Genomic DNA, 14,969 nt, shown 5'->3' on the forward strand with positions numbered 1-14,969 from the left:
CAGTAAAATGATTAATTTGATTAAATCTTGATTATGCATGGAGTGCCCCGCTGTGCACGCAAGCGGGTGGCTGTCTCTAGAAGCGCTATTTGGGAAGTGACCTGCAACAGCCACTTTTATCATGAACACCAATGTCACTCTCAAGACTGACCAACAAACGATCACTACTTCAAATATGAGTACTTAGCAGACATTTTCTTGAAAATGAAAGAAATGAGATTGTTACTCCAAGTAAAACTGTCAGTATTTTGCCAACAACTAAATTCAAACCCTCAGGAGGAAAACTTGCATCATTCACAGTGAGCTTAACAGCGTCCCAACATCTAGATTTTTCTGAGACTGGTGGTAATAGTCAAAACTGTGACATTAAAAATATTTATATAAAAAAATTTATATATTGAAGTATGTCAAAATGTGGAAGGATCTACATAACAGTGGACCAGTCTTTTCCAAATGACGGATCATGATGTGACAAAATAAGGCACAGTGGAAGACCCAATCAAAGCACAAAACAAACCAACATAGTTCAGTGTAACAGAGCAGAAAACTCATCCACGATTTCAGATGGCATACAATTGCTGCCCTCTAAGAAACTATCACTGTGGAGTGCTGGTGAGTACCCATGCAGTGCTGGATCCCCTTCAGATACTTTAATGAGTATCACATTGCAATCAAATGAATTCAGAAGCAGATATGAGAAGTCAGCTGATTTTTAAATCAGATATTTCAAAGATACTTGCAAAACTGTAAAACACCCTATCAAAATCCCAGCTGTTTTTTTTATAGAAATTGATTTTTAAAAAGTCTTTTAGGAATTTTAATTCATATGGAAATGCAAGGAAGTCAGAAAAGCCGAAACAATCTCGAAAAGGAATAAAGTTAAAGGACTCACTCTTCCCTATTTTGAAACGTACTACAAAACTACAGAATCCAGCAGTGTGATACTGGCATAAGGAGAGAAATATAAATCATAGGAACAGAGTGCAGGAATAGACCCTCCCATTTCAGGGCACCTAGTTTTTGTAAAGGATGTCAAGACAATCCTATGAGGGAAGAACAGTCTTTTAACAAAAGGGGCTGGGACAATCTGACAGCCACATATGAAAGAATGAAGTTGTACCTCTGTTTCCCATCATATACAAAAATCAACTGAATATATCATAAACCCAAATTTAAGAGCTAAAAGTATAACACATTTAGGGGAAAATGTAGTAGTAAATCCACATGGCCTTGGATAAAACAATGGTGTCTTAGATATGGCATCAAAAGCACAAGTGACAAAAGGAAAAATAGTTTAAAATTTCCTTTGAAGCAAAAAGTTTCATCAAGAAAGTGAAAAGATCACATGCTGCAGATGGCTTTTCCAGTCTACCTGAATCATTACCAGCTAGAAGCAGCAGTCATTGGGACTTGGACGTGAGCTGCAAAGTATAGAATTGTGACAACAATTCCAGTGCCATGCAGACTTTTCCTGGACTCCTGCTCCTTGTGACAGCTCCTAACAGACTGAACTGAGGTTGGGTTACATTTTTCAGGGATTTGGCATAGTGTTGGGGCCAAATTGGACTTGGTGAACATGTTAAGGACACTACTCTTTTATGGATTCTTGCTGTATTGGCCAAGAGTTTGCTTAAAGGCTTTAATCACTGTAAAAAAAAAAAAAAAATAGAAGACTAGATAAAGAAGATGTGGCACATATACACCATGGTATACTATTCAGCCATAAGAAATGATGACATCGGATTACTTACAACAAAATGGTGGGATCTTGATGACATTATACAGAGTGAGATAAGTAAATCAGAAAAAAACAGGAACTGCAGGATTCCATACATTGGTGGGACATAAAAACGAGACTAAGAGACATGGACAAGAGTGTGGTGGTTACGGGAGTGGGGGTGGGGGGAGGGAAGGAGGGAGAGGGGGAGGGGGAGGGGGTACAAGGGAAACTAGATAGAAGGTGACGGAGGACAATCTCTTTTTGGGTGATGGGTATGCAACAGAATTGAATGACAAGATAACCTGGACATGTTTTCTTTGAATATATGTACCCTGATTTATTGATGTCACCCAATTAAAATAGAAATTTGCAAATCATGTATAACACCACTTTGCACCCATAAGGATGGCTAAAAAAAAAGACCGACAATAACAAGTGTTGGTGAGGATGTGTAGAAACTGAAAGCAATTTCAATAGTTTGATGGGAATGTAAAACGGTACAGCTGCTTTGGAAAACAATCCTACAGTTCCTCAAAATGTCAGACATAGTTACCACATCCCCAGCAACTCCACTCCTAGAAATATACCCAAGACAAGTGAAAACATGTTTACACAAAAGTGTGTATAGGAATGTTCACAACAGCATTATTCATAATAGCCAAAATACAGAAACAACCCACATGTCCATCAGTTGACAAATGTAGAAATCAAATGTATTATATTCAAATAATGGAGTATTACTGTATTTAGCAATGAAAAGAAATGAATTACTGATAAATGCTACAGCACAAATAAACCTTAGATACTTATGTAAAATAAAAGATACCAGTCACAAAAGACTACATGTGTATCATTCCATTTATATAAAATGCCCCAAGTAAATTCATGGAAACAGAAAGTATATTAGTAGATGGGGGAGCTGAGGAGAGGGGAGGGTGGGGACTGGCTGATATTGGGCAGTTTCTTTTTGGGGTGGTGAGGGAAATAGGAATATACATCTCCTACACCAACACTCAAGTAACATCAGCACTAGAAAGTCATAATCACAAGTGCAAGGTCTAATTATTCTCTTGTACAGAACAATGAATAATAACCAAAAATAAAAAATAAAAAGTTGATTTCAAGATTCAACACAAGGTGACCCCTTATTAAGCACTTAACATACAATACAATCTTTTACCTTTAAAATTTTCAATGAAACGTGTCAGAAAAGGACAATTTAAAAATAGACAGTAAATCAGAACACAATGGGCTTGAATTCTATTTGGAATGAACTTGATAACTTTTTTTAGGAAACATCCAAACCAAAAGATGCATCTTCCCTACTGCCAACATTTGACAAGGCAAGAATTTTTTGAGTTCCTTTTGCTGACTGACTTTGAGTTACCTCTGCTGGATAAAACCAAAGGTGATTCACTTTTTCCCTCATGATCAGTCACATTCCCGTGATCCCATCTCTCTTGTTAATCTCAAAGGTATATATGTAGCAGACAACCTTTTGATTACGCTCTAATGGTAAATTAGACTGTCAAAACCTTTGTAGAAAACTCTAGTGCACCAGATTTTATTTGAAGATAATAGTCACCCGACAATACAACTTGAACTTGATTAAGTTGTGTTACCTCCTAACCTGAGACCCCCTCATTTGTACTTTCAACAAAAGGTGTAAGGGAGCTGGGACACTTGGCTACTGCTAAAACAATTAATACAAAGCACTCCTTGAAAGCCAGCCTGCATTATAGCTGACCTGTCCTTAAAAAGATTAGCACTGTAAACAACAGGAAAAGTACTTCAGGGAAAAAAGAGTTGTATAAATTACCTGAGAATTGCTTTTCCTTACTGGTAGTTTCATCAGTTTTTAAAAAAACACAAATTTTGAAAGCCAAGTTTAAAAAAAGCCAAGTACTAAAACAATAATAACATTTAGTAGTTTTATTTGAAGGCAGATTTTTAAAATAAAGTCTGGCATGACAGGTATTCACTAGTCCAGTGGTCAACAAACTGCGGCTCACAAGCCACATGCAGCTCTTTGGTCCCTTGAGTGTGGCTCTTCCACAAAATACCACATGTGGGCGCTACCTTGATAAGGAATGTACCTACCTATATAGTTTAAGTTTAAAAAACTTAAACTTAAAAGAAATTTCAATCGTTGTATTGTTGATATTTGGCTCTGTTGATTAATGAGTTTGCCAACCACTGCAACTGGCTTAAGATTTAATCAAGAGAACACTCTAAGTATGGTTTCTAGTTGTGCCTTTTACTACCAATCTATCCCATCCTTATGATACAACAGCTCAACATCATAAAATAATACAATCTAGAAACATATACTCAAAATTCTCTAGTATAGCACTATCTGCAAGCAAATGTCAGTAAACCCCTGAAGTCTAAACACTGAATCGTTCCCTGAAGAGTGGCTAGTTTATGGAAGCAGGAAAAACAGAAAGACCCCACAGTCCACAAAGTGTGCTGGCTAACAAAAGTTAGTAACTTTAGACCCTTGCTGGGTGACTCAGTGGATAAAGCATTGTTCCGATGCACTGAGGTTGTGGGTTCAATCCCTGGTGAGGACACATACTAGAAACAGGGAGTGCACAACCAGATGGAACAGCTGGGTGGAATGAGTTGATGTGTCCCCCCCCCCCCACTTCCCTCTCTAAATCAATGGAATAAAACCTCCAAAACCACAAAGGTTAACTTTAAAATCAAATGCAAAGACTGGGAGTAGCCCTGGCCGGTTGGCTCAGCGGTAGAGCGTCGGCCTAGCGTGCGGAGGACCCGGGTTCGATTCCCGGCCAGGGCACACAGGAGAAGCGCTCATTTGCTTCTCCACCCCTCCGCCGCGCTTTCCTCTCTGTCTCTCTCTTCCCCTCCCGCAGCCAAGGCTCCATTGGAGCAAAGATGGCCCAGGCGCTGGGGATGGCTCTGTGGCCTCTGCCTCAGGCGCTAGAGTGGCTCTGGTCGCAACATGGCGACGCCCAGGATGGGCAGAGCATCGCCCCCTGGTGGGCAGAGCATCGCCCCTGGTGGGCGTGCCGGGTGGATCCCGGTCGGGCGCATGCGGGAGTCTGTCTGACTGTCTCTCCCTGTTTCCAGCTTCACAAAAATGAAAAAAAAAAAAAAAAAAAAAAAAAAAAAAAAAAAGAATGGGAGTAATTTAATCTCTTCAAAATACCTTTACTTCAGTACTTGAAAACAAATATGGAGAAAATGGAGTAGGGTATGCTAGTAATGGAATATATTGAGCGCACAGAAAATAGGGACTAGAACTTACTGTGTCCCACTGGAGGCAATTTAAAACAGTATTTCAACAAACAGCAATTTAGAATAAATGTGAAGAGAAGGGCTAAGGGGTGACCTGTCACATCTGGGTCTTTAGAAGGATGATTAGAAGGAAGATAAAACAGAAGGCTTTTGATTCAACATAAAGAACTTCTTTAGCGGCCCTGGCCGGTTGGCTCAGCGGTAGAGCATCGGCCTGGCGTGCTGGAGTCCCGGGTTCGATTCCCGGCCAGGGCACACAGGAGAAGCGCCCATCTGCTTCTCCACCCCTCCCCCTCTCCTTCCTCTCTGTCTCTCTCTTCCCCTCCCGCAGCCAAGGCTCTACTGGAACAAAGTTGGCCCGGGTGCTAAGGACGCCTCCATGGCCTCTGCCTCAGGTGCTAGAATGGCTCTGGATGCAACAGAGCGACGCCCCAGAGGGGCAGAGCATCGCCCCCTGGTGGGCATGCTGGGTGGATCCTGGTCAGGCGCATGCGGGAGTCTGTCTGACTGCCTCCCGGTTTCCAGCTTAGGAAAAATGGAAGAAAAAAAAACAAACAAACTTCTTTAGCAAAAGAATGATGTAACATTACACTTGCTTACCTTTAAGCAGAATCATCACTTCAAGAACTTCAAGGAGTAAATAAGTCGGGATCTTTAGAACATCTTTTTGAGTTGAAATCAGGTAGCCCAAGTTAATGTCACAATGTCACCTGTAACCTGATTATTCTGAGACTGCTGCCTTCAATTAGTGGGCACAACTACGTAAGCGGAACTAACTATTCCGCTTATTCTGATTAGACAGAGCTCACTCAAGAGCCAGGATATGTCATTGTTCCCTTCTTCAAAATGCAGAGGAGGACTGGAACAGAGGCAGGGCTGGGTGCTTCAGGCTGCTAATAAGGGCTGAGTGCTGGGTTCCACATGGGCATTTGGGGAGGAGACTATTAGTGACTTTAAATAAAGGCTTCACTTGAATGCATGGGCACTTTGTGCAGCAGCTGTTAGGGCTCTCACCTATCCTTGCCCCACATACACCAATCTATGACTTGGGCACTGCACCATCCAAGAGTTATTACCCCCACGACTCTTGGAACCTCCTAGCTCTACACAAATGACTTTGATTCCCTCCCCTCACTCCCCCCCCCCCCCCCCAGAACTCTGACGAAGAGAGATCATAAATGGATGAGTAAGCACGCTGTAGCTGATCTTGGTCAAAGAGCACAGACCCTGGCACCGGCGGTGGAAAATGGGGGGGGGGGGGAGCAGAACAGAGAGCGCAGTCGGGGAGTTCTTCCAGTGAGCTGCGGGCGGTTACAAGCTTTCTCATGGCAGTTACTGTTGCCCCCTTTTGCAGCCATCGTGGACTCCACACCCTCGCTTTCACCCCCTTCGTCCCTCCCACTACCGGAAGAGTGCACGTTTCCCGTAGACAGTTCTTAAAAAAAAAAAAAAAAAAGACACGAAAAGATCAACGCAATTTCTCCAGGCTTCTGGTGGTCAAACACAAATCAATAAAACCTCACCCCGAAGCATGGTTAAGTTAAACGAACAGTTCTCCTTTCCCACTCTTTTTCGGGGTGGGGAGGCACCCCGTCTACCCCGCACCCTCTTTACAGACCACCTCGGTTCGGCAAAAGAGGCGACTGCTATTAAATTTTAAATATGTCAACCTTTTGCGGGGCGAGGCGGCGCGTGGGGAGGGGGGGGACCCAAACTTTTGAATTACTTCCACCACCTGGTTACAAGTACCTGACATTATTTTTTCCCCCCGAAGAAAAATGGGACACCTGGAGAGATCAGGCACGTTCTCCCCAGACTTCCTTACGGGGGGGGGGGGGTCGCTGCAGCATTTTGGGGTAGGGCTATGGGGAGGGCTTCCGAAACCGGTTCTTCCCTTCGGTAGAAAACTTGCCCTCGGTCGCCAGGCAACCTTTAGGTCCGCGCTTTTTCGCCGCCCGGAGGGGAAAAAAAAACGCCCGAGGAGCTGCTGTTTCCTTTATTAAAAATCCCACGGTCTGCGCTTTCGTTTGGGGCGGAAAGGCAAGGAGACTGGTGCACCTTTCCCCACCCCCCATCGCCCGGTGGGTGCCCGGCGCTGGCGGTCCGGGCAGGGCCGGCGGGGGTCCCGCAGCTCCATTCACCCCGGGCCCGGCCGGGCCCCGCTGCCCGCTGCGCCGGCGGCCTCCCCGGGCTCGCGCTCCCCGCGCCCCCGCTCAAAATGGAGGTGGCAGCGGGCGGGCGGCTGGTTACGAAACGCGCGGCCGCCACATGGCCGCGCCGGCCTCCAACTTGGCAGAGCACGCCGCGTCCCCGGGGCCCCGTGAGGCCGCGCGGCGCCCGCCACTCACCCACGGACCGGTAGCCCAGGATGGCGATCTTCCGGGACTTAGACTGCGGCATCTCGGCAGCGTCCTCAGCCCAAGGCCCACATCAACCGCGGCGGCGGCTCGTGCGCTGCGATCGGCGGCGGCCGCGCCGGGGCAGAGCGGCATCCAGGGGCGGGCAGGCGGGCGCGGCTGCCTCCGCTCCTCGCTCTTCGCTCGCCCAGCTGCCCGGAACCGCCGCGCGGCCCCACCCCCAAACACCGCCCACGTGACCGCGGCGCCGGCGTTGTCGGCCACCTCTCCTCTCGCGGCTCGCGTCCGAGCCGCCGTTCACGCCCCCGAAACGCACGAAAGGTGGGGCGGCGGCGCGTCGGGAGACGTTTTACTTTAGAGGTGGGAACAGAGGGGACTTGCCGAACAGCCTCGGAAAAGTCACGACTCAAACTCGCTGCGTCATGACCCCTCCCACCGTCTTCCGCCGCGTTTTAATGACGCCAGTTTGTCCGGCGCTCTGATTGGACAGCTCCCGCCCTCCTCCCCGCGCGCGCGGTGATGCGACGGAAACTCCGTCTCCCATTGGTGGGCGGCGAGGAGGCGGGGCCTAAGGGCGGGGCGGTTCGGCCAAAAGCTAAAAATAAAATCCCGCTGCGAACGCGTGTCCTGCCTGAGCCAGGGAGGTTGGAAGGCGCCGGTGTCGCTAGTGGGGAGGGTGGAGACGGGGCACAGCGTGCAATGCGCGGTCGCTGGCCAAACGCCAAGCCCCAAAAAGGCCCGAGATGCGTGGTGCGTGGCGCGTACCTGCTGGCCTTTGGGTTACCCGCATTTTCCTTTTTTTTTTTTTATAGCCCTTTGCGTAAGTTAGGGTTTGAGGATGTCGTGGGTGATTAAACGTCATCCGCGCGGAAGGACCGTGGGAAGACTGGAATGTGTTTTGGGGTTTTTTTGCATTTCATTCAAAAAGTGTGGGTTCCATCATCATTGGGGTCCCAACTCTTGCGACACGCAGACCCCGCACCCATCACAGATCGGCGCATCTTTTCAACACTCTGGGGTTAATCCACACCGGTCGGGGTTGGCCGAAGACCCGCAGATCCGCCCTCCGATGCAGGCTGGCTTCAATAAACGCTACTGGCCTAGACCTCCTCGTCCCCCGTCCCTGGTCCCCCCTCCCAAGGCGCCCTGACGACTGCTTTTTTCTGCTGTTGGTGCAGATCTGTTGGGTGACACCAATAAGGAATGCAGGAAGGGAGGCCTGGGGGACGCCAGGCCTGAGAAAGAAAGCGACTGGGAGATGTCCAGCCAGGGAGACGTCCATCGCGGTAGACACTCTTTGCCCTTGGGGGTCGCTAAAAAACAAATAAAAAGCAGGTGCCCGCTGCTCCAACGACGGGTGCCCCTGTTGTCATCAGGTTGTTTGACAGCGTGGACCCGCTTGCTGAGTGGGACACTTGCTTGCTGGTCAAGGCCCTTGGCCTCTTCTCAGGGAGCACGGAGAGGAAGCTGAACCACAGGACCTGATTTCAGAGGATGAAGCAGGAGAGGTGACTGTCCCATCAACGTGCCTCGTGGAGTTAGAACCCTGGAGTCAAAGCAGAATCCTCTCAATGTCCGGCTCCCTTTCTCCTTTGAAAAGAGGAGCGCCCAGCCCTTCTTATCTTCAGGGTCTGCAGATGGAAGCCCCAGGTGACCTGGTGGAAGCAAGCGAGCGATGGCTTTGAAAGTTCTGGGCTTGATCTCAATGGGTTTGTGCATTCTGCTCCATAATGAGTTGAAATAGTTGAAAACTTCGGTTCTTAAAATGGACTCTCCAGGCAGAGGTATCATTTTTTACCCTGGGGATTTGGGTGCCGCCTACCACAGTATTTTGAACTGAGAGTTCTAGACCCTCTGGTGAGTTGTGAGATCAGCTTCATGGGTATTTACCTTTATTTTTTAAAGATAGAACAGAACCCTTATGTTGCTCACAGTAAGGGTAAGTACTGTTTCATGACTCTTTTCGTGTTACAGATGTTTCCCATGAATATGTATTGTATCCTGAATCCCACTGTAAAATGTATTTCTTAGTGTGGCTGCCACAGAAAGTTTGAAAGCACTACCCTTGCCTGGGAATATTAGGAGTCCAGACTAAGAAGTGCAGTTCTGTAGGGCAAGTTCATTCAAGAAATGTTCCAATTGTAGCCTGACCAGGCGGTGGCGCAGTGGATAGAGCGTCGGACTAGGATGCGGAGGACCCAGGTTTGAGACCCTGAGGTCGCCAGCTTGAATGCAGGCTCATCTGGTTTCAGCAAAAAGCTCAGCAGCTTGGACCCAAGGTCGCTGGCTCGAGCAAGGGGTTACTGGCTCGAGCAAGGGGTTACTCGGTCTGCTGAAGGCCCACGGTCAAGGCACATAAGAGAAAGCAATCAATGAACAATTAAAGTGCCACAATGAAAAAACTGATGATTGATGCTTCTCATCTCTCTCTGTTCCTGCCTGTCTGTCCCTATCTATCCTTCTCTCTCTCTCTGTCTCAATAAAAAAATAAAAAATGTTCCAACTGTCTGAAAGCCCTTGAAGTTCAGTCAGGCCCAGGAGGTTTGAAGAGTCCTTTATTCCAGAATGTGGTTTAAGAAGTAACTAGGATTTCCCTGTCCAGTTGGCTCAACGGTAGAGCGTCGGCCCGGCATGTGGAAGTCTGGGGTTCAATTACTGGCCAGTGCACTCAGGAGAAGTGCCCGTCTGCTTCTCCACCCTTCCTCCTCTCCTTTCTATCTATCTCTTCCCCACCTGCAGCCAAGGCTCCATTGGAGCAAATTTGGCCCGGGCGCTGAGGATGGCTCCATGGCCTTCGCCTCAGGCACTAGAATGACTCCAGCTTCAACAGAGCAACGCCCCAGATGGGGAGAGCATCACCCCCTGGTGGGCATGCCAGGTGGATCCTGGTCAGGCACATGTGGGAGTCTCTTTCTCTGCCTCCCTGCTTCCCACTTCAAAAAAATACAAAAAAAAAAAAAGTGATTAGGATTATCTAGAACACTCAGAATTGATGATATGACATCACACCATCAACCTAAAAGGACCACAGCCAGACCTTTTAGGAACAGGTGTGGGAGAAGTGGACTTGCTGCTAATTCAAAGTAGTTCTGGCCCTGGCCAGGTCGCTCAGTGGATAGAGCAGGGGTCCCCAAACTTTTTACACAGGGGGCCAGTTCACTGTCCCTCAGACTGTTGGAGGGCCGGACTACAAAAAAAACTATGAACAAATCCCTATGCACACTGCACATATCTTATTTTAAAGTAAAAAATCAAAATGGGAACAAATACAATATTTAAAATAAAGAACAAGTAAATTTAAATCAACAAACTGACCAGTATTTCAATGGGAACTATGGGTTTGCTTTTGGCTAATGAGATGGTCAATGTGCTCCTCTCAGTGACCACCAATGAAAGAGGTGCTTCTTCCAGAAGTGCGGCGGGGGCCGGATAAATGGCCTCAGGGGGCCGCATGCGGCCCGCGGGCCGTAGTTTGGGGATCCCTGGGATAGAGCATCGTCCCTGCCCACCAAGGCCCAGGGCACATGTGAGAAGCAAGCAATACGTACACAAGTAAATGGAACAATTAAGTGGGAGAGTGTTGCTTCTCTCTCTGCTATTGCAGAGGTTCATTATATAGTTAAGATGGGGTTGCAATAGAGTAGAGGGGACCCTGATCGAATATGACTGGTGTCCTCATAAAAAGAGAAGGGACGCAGGCACACAGACACGGAGGGAAGATAAGAGGCAAGCCACATGAAGACGGAGGCAGAGATTGGAATGAAGCAGCCACAAGCCAAGGGCCACCTGGGCCACCAGAAGCTGGAAGAGGTAAGGAAGGATTCTCTCCTGGAGACCCCAGAGGAAGCATGGCCCCGCTGACACCTTGATGTTGGACTTCTGGCCTCTGGAATTTAGGGACAAAAAACTTATGTTCTAAGCCTCCAATTTGTGGCATTTTGTTAACAACTGCCCTGGACACCAACCATTTTCATCTATCCACTATAAAATCATCAATACATTTTCATTAACAGTACATGTCTCCTTTCTGCTGGCCTATGGGGGACCCTGGCTTCCCCAGGCCCTCAAACCAGAGTGCACCTGATATGAGCTTTCACTAGCAGACAGCGGGAGCACATGTGTTCCTGAGAGCTTGTGTGACACACCTAGGGTATGCTCAGGAAGAGCCAGGTGGCTAATTCGTTGCAATAAAACAGGTGATGGCTTGTGCCAGTAAGGCTTGGATGACATATAGCCTTCAGATGTGGCATTTAGTCACTGTGTTCATAAGCCATTGAGAGATGTAATTACTGTTTGAGGGACCTATTCACCGTTGGTTCCTCCGTGTGAAGAGTTGTCTTGAGGTTGGAATTTCCGCCATTGGTGTGCAGAAAAGAAACAACTATTTTTAAAAATTACAAACTGAACTAATTGAGTTTTGCTAATATGCAAGAGTATGGATTGACCGTGGCACCCTTGTGGCCTGCATGACAGATGGTGGCGTGTCAGGACTGGTCCGAGAGGTATCTTGGTGGGATTTCGACATCAGGGAGAGGTTGGCAGTGTTGCCCTCATAGTTTTGTGCTCAGGATATCATAATGTATGGCTTTTCACACATCTGGTTGTGAGGAATTACAGAATGTGCTATGCAAGCTCTGCTACTAAACTAAATTCAAGCACACAAAATGGTCATTGGTCTTAAAAGAATCCTTCAAAGAAACCATGAGTTAATGAGGATAAAAATGCAGTGTGAACACACTGGAGAAAAATATGGAAGCCACCCCCTCGCCCTTGTGTGAGTTCTTTGCCAGCTACCTTAAAGGTCTACACGACAATCGAATCACCTCTGAAATGAAAATGACCAGAAACTTCTACAAAAAAAAAATTGACAAGAGAAGCATTTCAAATATGAATCCACATCCACTATGATCAGTGTAATTAGACCTTGATATTAGTTAATGATACTGTAAGTATCCCTTCACAAATAGCAAGATGTTAATAACTAAGCATCCAAAACATTAGGGAAGACCTTACAAATTTTCCTGCAACTTTGTGTGTGTGTGTCTAACATTTCAAGCATATATAAAAGTTGAGAGGTGAGTACAACAAGCCTCACGCCTGTCACCGGCTTCAATATTTATGGAGTATCCTGCTGCATCTATATTCTACCTATGTCCCCCACCACCACCAGTGGATTATTTTGAAGTAAATCCCAGCCATCATACCATTTCAGTCATAAATATTTCAATATTTTCTCAGATGATTCTTTTTTTTTTAAATATAACATGCCATTTTTACATCATAAACAAACAAAACCAATGAAGGAATCATTAATACCACCCAGACTATTCAAATGTCTCTTCATGCTTCATAATTTTTCTTAACACTTTGTTCAGATAAGAATCCAAATAAAACCCATACAGTGCCATTGGTTCTTATTACTCTTTAAGTCTTTTATTTTTTTATTTTTTGTATGTTTCTGAAGTGAGAAGTGGTGAGGCAGAGACAGACTCCCTCATGCACCTGACCAGGATCCACCCGGCATGCCCACCGGTGAGCGATGCTTTGCCCATCTGGGGTGTTGCTTCGCTGCAACCAGAGCCATTCTAGCTCCTGAGGTGGACGCCATGGAGCCGTCCTCAGCACCCGGGCCAACTTTTCTCCAATGGAGCCTTGGCTGCGGGAGGGGAAGAGACAGAGAAAGGAGAGGGGGAAAGGTGGAGAAGCAGATAGGCGCTTCTCCTGTGTGCCCTGGTCGGAAATTAAACCTGGGATTTCCACATGCCAGACCAACGCTCTACCACTGAGCCGACTGGCCAGGGCCAGTCTTTTATTTTTAAAAATAGACTTTATGTTTCTTTTTCAGAAGTTTTCAACATACAGAAAAATGGTGAAGATAGCAGAGAACATTCCCATACATCCTGTGCCGTTTCTCCACACCCTACATCAGTGTGGTCCCTTTGTTAGAATCAATTAACCAAGGCTGTGATATACTATTATTCACTAAGGCTCCTACATTATTCACATTTCCTCAGTTTCCCCCACTGTCCTTTTCCTGCTCCCAAACCTTATCCAGAATACCGCATTATGTTTATTTATCCAGAATACCAGGCTTAGGCTCCTCTTGGATGTCATCGTTTCTCAAGAGTTTTCTTGTTTTTGGTGACTTCAACCCTTTTGAGGACTGTTGGTTAAGTATTTTGTAGACTGTTTCTCAGCTGGGATCCACCGGAAGTGGTCCTCAAGTATAGTGTGGGATGCTGGGCCTTTGGAAGGAAGACCACAGAGGTAGAGAGGGATTCTCATCACATCCTATCATTCCAGTGGTTCTCAAAGTGTGCGCCAGGGTGCATTGGTAAGCCCTAGAAGATTTCCAGGTGCTCCCTATGATATTCCAGAGAAATATGTGCCTGTTGGGGACCAAAAAACCAACAGGGTTTTTGGAGTTTAGATTTTGGGGGAACAGAGGTGTGGGGAATTGGCTGTAAGCTGACAGTCTGCCCAACTCTCCACCTCACTTGCCTAATTAGGTTGCAAAAGGCTGCTAAACTGTGGTGCTGGATTGTTGACACTACCCCCCATGTTCCCCGGAAAGACTGGAGGCAAGTTTCTTCTATCCTTTGTTTGGTGTAAAGTTAGATGATACGTATGGTGGGGGTTTTCTGCACTCAATACAAGAGTAAAAAGAGGAATTCTTCAATGAATTGATGAGGAAATGAGAGTTTGCCCTTCAAATATATGCCCAAACATTGAAGAAATTGCTAGGACACATCAGGCTCATGTTTCTCATAAACACAAGAATGAAAAAACTTAACACATTCGTGCCGGGACCTGCCAAATTTACAAAATCTTACTAAGAATGTATCTATATATATATAAAAAGATAACTTGTCTTTTTAAATTTTTTAAACCTTTTTTTTTTTTTACAAATTCTAAGAAGCATAACTCAAAAATGTAACATAAAAATGTTTTCTAATGTCAGAATAAATTTAATTTTGTCATATTTATTTCATTTAATTACCGTAAAAGAATGCTTGGACTTTTTTCCTTTAATATTTGACTTAATTATTATAACATATTTCTCAGAAATTTGTATATAGTGTGCCTACAATTATTTGTAGAATTTTATTATTATTTTTTTTTGTATTTTTCTGAAACTGGAAACGGGGAGAGACAGTCAGACAGACTCCCACATGCGCCCGACCGGGATCCACCCGGCACGCCCACCAGGGGCGACGCTCTGCCCACTGGGGGCAATGCTCTGCCCCTCCGGGGCGTTGTTCTGCTGCGACCAGAGCCACTCTAGCGCCTGGGGCAGAGGCCAAGGAGCCATCCCCAGCACCCGGGCCATCTTTGCTCCAATGGAGCCTTGGCTGCAGGAGGGGAAGAGAGAGACAGAGAGGAAGGAGGGGAGGGGTGGAGAAGCAAATGGGCACTTCTCCTATGTGCCCTGGCCGGGAATCGAACCCGGGTCCCCCGCACGCCAGGCCGACGCTCTACTGCTGAGCCAACTGGCCAGGGCATATTTGTAGGATTTTAAATGTGCCCCAACTTCAAAAAGTTTGAGAACCTCTGTATTGAGCGAACGTATTAGCATATCAGCATGACTGGTCACCGTCGACCTTGGTTACCTAGTTCAAGGCGTGTTT

General features: G+C 46.4%; 1 protein-coding gene across 1 annotated transcript in view; it reads right to left on the minus strand.

The window, feature by feature from the left end:
* Positions 1-7,721, minus strand: part of RHEB (Ras homolog, mTORC1 binding) — a 40,959-nt gene extending 33,238 nt beyond the window's left edge. The window contains exon 1 of the mRNA XM_066385330.1: positions 7,333-7,721. Coding sequence (XP_066241427.1) covers positions 7,333-7,384 — 52 coding nt within the window. The 5' untranslated portion in view covers positions 7,385-7,721. The remainder of the gene's footprint in view (positions 1-7,332) is intronic.
* Positions 7,722-14,969: the final 7,248 nt, after the last annotated feature.

Source organism: Saccopteryx leptura, chromosome 5, assembly GCF_036850995.1.
Source record: "Saccopteryx leptura isolate mSacLep1 chromosome 5, mSacLep1_pri_phased_curated, whole genome shotgun sequence".
Taxonomy (NCBI): Eukaryota; Metazoa; Chordata; class Mammalia; order Chiroptera; family Emballonuridae; genus Saccopteryx; species Saccopteryx leptura.